Raw genomic sequence first — 6,658 nt, 5'->3', positions numbered from 1 at the left:
GGACGGCGGCTCTCCCCCCTGCCCCGCCCCGCCCCGCCCCGGCGGAGATCCCCGCGGAATCTCGCCGCCGCGCGCCCGATCTCGGCCGCCTGCCCCCCTCGTTCCGGTGCGCGCCTTTCTTGTCTCCGAATCTCGCCGCTTGTTCTTCTTCTTCTTCTTGTTGTTGTTCACAAGGAAGCGAAAATCCCCGGAAATTGTTCCTAGATGTTGCTTGCTTTGCCCCCTTTGCTCCCTTTCGGCTCCATATTTGTTGGTAGTACCTCAGGACGATCGATTCATGTCCATTGAACACCGGATCGTGGGCAGGTGGGCGCATGCGTGCGCGGCGCCATTTAATTATTTCTGCCGTTTGCGGCATTGGAATTGGCATTTCGATGGTGGGGGAATTCGGGCCGATGCCTTTATTCGCTTGCTCCCACCTCTCGTGATTCCGTTTGTGCTCCTGTCTCTGTTGGACCCACGCACCTTTAGATTCTATGCTTAGTTGTGCTTGATTGGCTGCGATGCAAAATTTGAGCTGAGAATCAGATTATTCCTCGCTTGATTTTGGCGACAATTCGAGTTTCAGAGAGTTGGAGATCATATATGCTCCCTATCCTGCCAGAATTTCCTTCAGTGCATATTCAGATGATCAGTCACTTCGGTTTGTTGCATGTTCCTGTGTTCTGGGGCTATTTTTTATAGAGTGGTCTGAACAATCGACGTTATTGGAAAATATTTCTTCCGAACAAAATTTATGGCAATATCCCGTGGATTCTTGAGCTCCACTAGTTGCTACGTAGCTTCTAACTGACGCAATTTAAGTCTGTTCTGACTTCTCCAACAATTTTTTTTTTGGCTCAATCTGTAGCTTTCCAGTATATCTGGTGGTTAGGATTTGGTCAAACATGACTTCGCAGCTAAGCACGTTGAGCAAATGCAAATAGTCCTGGTTATACGTCTAGTATCTATCCATCCTTTCATGATAAAGTATTGAAAAAGGCACTTCTACTTTTGAGTCACTTTCCGCTTCCAAACATAACAAAATAAATTGAACTGCAAAAAGTTTGGAGAACGAGACATTTTTCGTTTCCTTTGTATAATTATTGCATACATGGTGCCCTTTCTTGCATGAGGATGCATCGATTATGAGGTCTCATTTTGGCTGCTTACTTTTTTTTTTCAGAACCAATACCAGGGCAGTACTTCTACACCTCAAAATGATGATGGGTTTGCTGGCATTTGAGAACAACCAGGGGCTCTGGAATGGCGGATATTATTCACAGTTTTTTGGAATTGGAGGAGTTATGGTGACTGTTGCAATTCTTTGGTTATCTACGGGTTATTTTGGAGGAATTGGTGCTCCTTTTGCTCCATACTTTTGGCCATATTTAGGACAAGTCCCCAAGAAGAAGGAACGGCAAAGGCCCGTGAGAGTCTACATGGATGGATGCTTTGACCTCATGCACTATGGCCACGCAAACGCGTTGCGACAGGCCAAGTTGCTGGGAGATCAACTGGTAGTGGGCGTTGTCAGTGACGAGGAGATTGTGGCGAATAAGGGCCCGCCTGTGCTTTCGATGGAAGAGAGGTACTACTGGCGCTACTTTCCCTGTCCTGTGAAATACATTATTCTGTTTCAACAGAGGATTAGCTAGTCAAACGAATTACGAGTATGATATTTTCTGAAATTTTTCTGAATACCTGGACTTCCTGGATTTCATTATTTACCTGATCTTTGATTGTGAATTACTGTAATAGCTATGATTCTCTTCTAATCTTCTCATGCATAATACAAGATCTGCTGATTCATTTTGCGTACGCTCAACTATATCGTCGATGAGGTTACATTACCACCACACGTGCCTTGAAGGATATAAATTTCAGACTATGAAAAAATATTGAGATGATCAAGTTCTATCTTATTTTTGCAACTGTAAATTACTAAGCTTTTGATAGATGTACATGGTCTTGGTCTTCCATTTGAACTTACTATTCTGTGTGTATGTATGTTTGTACCCCCTAGGTTGACGCTTGTTAGTGGATTAAAGTGGGTGGATGAAGTCATACCCAATGCACCCTATGAGATTACGGAGGAATTTATGAATACCCTCTTCAGTAAATACAACATTGATTACATTATACATGGAGATGACCCTTGTCTTCTACCTGATGGAACGGATGCTTATGCCTTAGCAAAGAAGGCTGGACGATACAAGCAAATCAGGCGTACTGAAGGTGTCTCAAGCACCGATATAGTCGGTAAGATTACCATGCGGATTAGTAAAGCTACTGTTTTTTGGGGATCAGATATTCTCTTGCTGCATATTATTTACAGCCTTGTATCAGAGCAGATCGTACATTTCCTTTTTCACGCTTATCTCAGACGATGTCCTTCTTTGTCCATTGCGATCTTACATGAAAACAATTTCTGTCCACACAGGGAGAATATTGCAAACATTCAAGCATAAAGAGGGTGTTAGTGAGAATGCTGGAGTGGAATCATGCGATCAGATGAAAACCCAGCTATCCAATTTTCTTCCAACTTCCCGCCGGATAATGCAGTTTTCAAATGGGCAGGTATGATAATTTAGGAAACTCCATCCCCAAGGCTAATGTTGCATATTGTTCTTCCTTAATTTGATCAGCCTTCTAGGGAGCACGAAGAAAATGGCCTGCCATATCTTTGTCTATTAATGTAACTAAATTTAAAAATACCGCTTAATGCTTCCGTTGTACCATATTAATCATGATCTTAATGCTGCCCTTTCCAGAAAAACATTTACAGTTCAATTTTACACATTTCATGCCCTTCTGTTGCATTTACTGAAACATATGCTCATTTGCGTTCAGGCTCCTTCACCAGGTGCTCGTGTTGTTTATATAGATGGTGCATTTGACCTTTTCCATGCTGGTCATGTTGAGGTACGTTTTGTGGTTCTCATGCAAATAATTTTCTCAATAACTCACAAAGTTTGGTTTTTGGTGTGGTTCATACTTTCCCATTAAAACATATTTGATGTTATTCTCTAATGCAGATCCTTAGAAGTGCTAGGCAACTTGGTGACTTCCTTCTTGTCGGTGTTCATGATGACCAGTCCATCAGGTACTTATTTAACATCTTTTCTTGGATTATCAAGGGAACTTGTTGACCATATATAAATATATGTTATGTGTTACTACAGAAAAAAAATATGTAGCCTGTATTGTATAAGGTTAGATACCATGCTTATGAGAACCAGTTGTGCAGGGAAAAAAGAGGCTATCCTCCTATCATGCACCTCCATGAGCGTACCCTTGGTGTACTTGCCTGTCGCTATGTTGACGAAGTTATAATAGGCGCACCATTGGAGGTTTCAAGGGATATGGTATGTTATAAATTTCTATAGTTTGTTTCCATCTATTTCTTGTACCTGACTGGATAAGTTTCAAGCATATGGTTCTAGCAATGATTGTATTGTATATGACGCAGAGATGTTTTTTGTTAGCAGACCCTCACACCTTTTCTTTTGTCACATGATGCAGATCACTACATTCAACATTTCATTGGTTGTGCATGGGACAGTAGTCGAGGGTGGTTCTGCTGTAAGTTCTTAATTACAGTCTAAAATGTATCCTGATGTCAAACTTACCTAACGTAGTTGGCACAAACTGAACTTGAAACTTCATGGACGCGTTGCTGCAGAGTGAAGTTGATCCGTACGCCCTTCCAAAGAGCATGGGTATTTTCCAAGTAGTCACAAGCCCCAAAACAATAACGTCTGTTTCGGTCGCTACAAGAATAATTGATAACCACGAAGCGTACAAGGTATACACTCCCACAGTGCGACTTGCCTGATAAATACACATTTATTTTTCTAATTTACTTTGTTTAAGTCCTGTTTATCCTACTAAACATTACTCTTGGGGTTTGTGAACAGAAAAGAAACTTGAAAAAGAAGGCGAGTGAAGACAAGTACTACACGCAAAAGAAATTTGTCTACGGAGACTAATGCTGCAAAGGAGCTTACATTTTTGCAGCAAGCTGAGGAAATATATGGCGCCTCTCTGCATTGAAGAGTTATTCTACAACAGATTGCAACAATTCCTCAGCTATAGAAAGTAGCCAGTGATAAGTTGATGGCCATTCGGCAGAGGGAATCGGCTCAAGGAAATAAATTAACAGACTGCCACATTCTTCTACTGTTGCCCTTTTCGGCTGGAATGTCCACTTAACAGCAAGAATTCACATACATGATTCTTTTTTTTACTTTGTTATCCCTGGAGGGGAAATATTCATCGCTGAACACCTTCAGCAGACCATTGTTGTATTCTTGTATGGTATTACTGGGTTTGTGAAGTGACTAGGGTTGCATACTTCCTAATTGTACTAAGTTATAGTTTAAAGTATATATACTGCTGAGAAACAACCTAGTGATGACCTGTTGGCATTTGTTTGATTTGTCTAACCAGAGAACATTATGTTCTGCTTTCCTTGTTCATTGGTATTTGGTTTTACTGTTTACCGTGGTGCATCCGTGCATTGGAGATTTGTCTGTGCAGAATGTCAGTAGTATTTGTACTTGCTAGAAAGAAATAATTAAGCACTCCCTCTAATCCATATTAATTGTTGCTGATTTAGTACAACTTTATACTAAATCAGCGATAATTAATATGGATCGGAGGGAGTACTGTTAGCTGAGCACATTGTGTTGGCTGCTTAGCTCCATACCTAAGTAAAAGATAGCCAAAAATATTTTAAACTATGATTCACTTAAATAGCATTTCTTTTGTACTGGTGAATTGAATCGATGCTGGGACCGTTTGTATTTTGAAAAATGATTTCCAGTCCTTGCAATAGTGAAAAAATAAGTGTTGTGCGATTTCTGAGAGGTTTGGAGTCTTACATACAAAAAAAAAATCCAAATTTCAAAAGGATCATGGTTTAAATCTGCTGATGAAATTGAGAGTTACATAGTTAACATGTAGTACTGGTTTAGGTGGTGGTGAAATTACATGGTTTAATGGTTAGATCAGAAAATTCAGATCATCATGTGCTTGTTTATGCCAAAGCAGAAGAAAGGAAAAACATGTGCTGGTCTAGATGGTGGGCACATGCTTGCAGCAGAATGTTCAGTAGAGTGCCTCAAAAGAAACCTGCAATTGGTAGGACCATTGCAGTTGGCAAATAAACAAACAAGCAAGCAACATATAGCTTCAAACAGATCTCTTTTTCCGGGTACTTCCATCCATCCTAGCTTTATATGCTGCTAGGATCCAACATAGTCCATGATACTTCCCACAGGAAAACGGCAACAGGCAGCCTGTTGCCATCTTTCTTCCCTTCCCTAAACAATGTAAACAGTTGGGACGATTGTCACTAACCTGAAAGGAAGGGGGCATTCTGGCATGGTTGGCAGCTTGGCGCCCCCGGCCATCCGCCTCGACATCCATCGATGTCGTGGCGATGTCTTGATCTGCGCTGGATCTGGACGGTGGCTCCGAGGATTCGCACCTGGACATAGTGTTCACCTTGTCATGGAAAATGGTTCATGCTGTAGCAGTTGAAGTATGTGCAAATGGCTCCTCGTCCTCTTCCACCATGCTGTAGCAACACAAAATAATAATGTAAAATAATACTTTATCCGTTCCTAAATATAAGTCTTTTTAGAGATTTCAAATGAACAATCACATACAGATGTATATAGACATATTTTAAAGTGTAGATTCACTCATTTTGTTTCGTATTTAGTCACTTGTTGAAATTTCTAGAAAGACCTATTTTAATAACGGAGGGAGTAATAATAATATTGAGACAAGTTGATCATGAACTTAGTTGAGCTAATCTTGGTATCTTTGCCATGTGGACGACACATGCTTTCACTACATATGACCTTGGAGCTACTAGATATGAACTTGACTTAATCATGCAACGCTGGGGGCAGTAACACCAAGGTATAATTTATTTGGAGTTGGATCACCTTTTATCTTCATATAGTTACCATCGCTAATCACTTATTTTTATTCAGGCCAGTTACACTATGTAACATCCTCGATGCGACTATAGCTCCCACATGTCGAGACACGACTTACAGACATAATTGCATTGAAGGCATATGTCGCAAGTTAGGTAATCTTCACAACATCTTATGTAATATAAATAATAAAGAGGAGATAATATAGTTGGCTTACATTCGCCACGTCAATCAAGTACATAAATAACATTACATCATCCAAACACTCATGGCCCGACTACGGCGCCAAAAGAAAAGAGAACCCAACATGCGACAACGGTCCCAATCACCCCCAACTGGGCACCACTACTGATCGTCAGGAAAGGAAACATAGTAACGTTGAGAGTCTTCGTCGAACTCCCACTTGAGCTCATACGCGTCTCCTGGAGCGGAATCATCAGGCCCTGCATCTGGTGTAATAGTAATCTGGGAGCCACAGGGACTCAGCAATCTCGCACCCTCGCGATCAAGACTATTTAAGCTTATAGGTATGGCAAGGTAAAATATGAGTGGAGCTGCAGCAAGCGACTAGCAAGTAAGGTGGCTAACTTATTCGCAAAAGAGAGCGAGAAGATGAGTCAAAGCACGAGCGAGAAACTAGAGAACAACCTGCGCAAACATTACTCCAACACCGTGTCCACTTCCCGGACTCCGCCGAGAAGAGGCCATCACGGTAACACACTCGG

The 6,658-nt window shown here is 41.4% G+C and overlaps 1 protein-coding gene across 2 annotated transcripts; it reads left to right on the top strand.

Annotated features, from left to right (window-relative positions):
• On the top strand, window positions 1-4,427 carry LOC125530347 (ethanolamine-phosphate cytidylyltransferase-like). 2 transcript variants are annotated; one of them, XM_048694747.1, is made up of 10 exons: window positions 1-106; window positions 1,178-1,570; window positions 2,006-2,241; window positions 2,423-2,559; window positions 2,833-2,904; window positions 3,018-3,085; window positions 3,230-3,347; window positions 3,505-3,564; window positions 3,665-3,787; window positions 3,900-4,427. In XM_048694747.1, the coding sequence occupies exons 2-10, from the start codon at window positions 1,200-1,202 to the stop codon at window positions 3,969-3,971; spliced, it is 1,257 nt and encodes a 418-aa protein (XP_048550704.1). In that variant the 5' UTR covers window positions 1-106; window positions 1,178-1,199; the 3' UTR covers window positions 3,972-4,427. The 2 variants fall into 2 exon arrangements, with proteins under 2 accessions (XP_048550704.1, XP_048550703.1); XM_048694746.1 differs by having other exon boundaries at window positions 1,166-1,570.
• The last annotated feature ends 2,231 nt before the right edge of the window (window positions 4,428-6,658 follow it).

Source organism: Triticum urartu, unplaced genomic scaffold (assembly GCF_003073215.2).
Source record: "Triticum urartu cultivar G1812 unplaced genomic scaffold, Tu2.1 TuUngrouped_contig_6256, whole genome shotgun sequence".
In the NCBI taxonomy this organism is placed as follows: Eukaryota; Viridiplantae; Streptophyta; class Magnoliopsida; order Poales; family Poaceae; genus Triticum; species Triticum urartu.
The sequence above is the reverse complement of the archived record's forward strand: the minus strand, read 5'-3'. Positions and strand labels throughout refer to the sequence as shown.

What these genes read in the sequence shown, in the direction of transcription:
- LOC125530347 (XM_048694747.1), top strand. Translation starts at nt 1,200, where the DNA reads ATGATGATGGGTTTGCTGGCATTTGAGAACAACCAGGGGCTCTGGAAT. An exon ending in TGCAGTTTTCAAATGGGCAG is followed by an intron (nt 2,560 to 2,832) that starts GTATGATAATTT and finishes ATTTGCGTTCAG; the next exon opens with GCTCCTTCACCAGGTGCTCG. An exon ending in TCCATGCTGGTCATGTTGAG is followed by an intron (nt 2,905 to 3,017) that starts GTACGTTTTGTG and finishes TCTCTAATGCAG; the next exon opens with ATCCTTAGAAGTGCTAGGCA.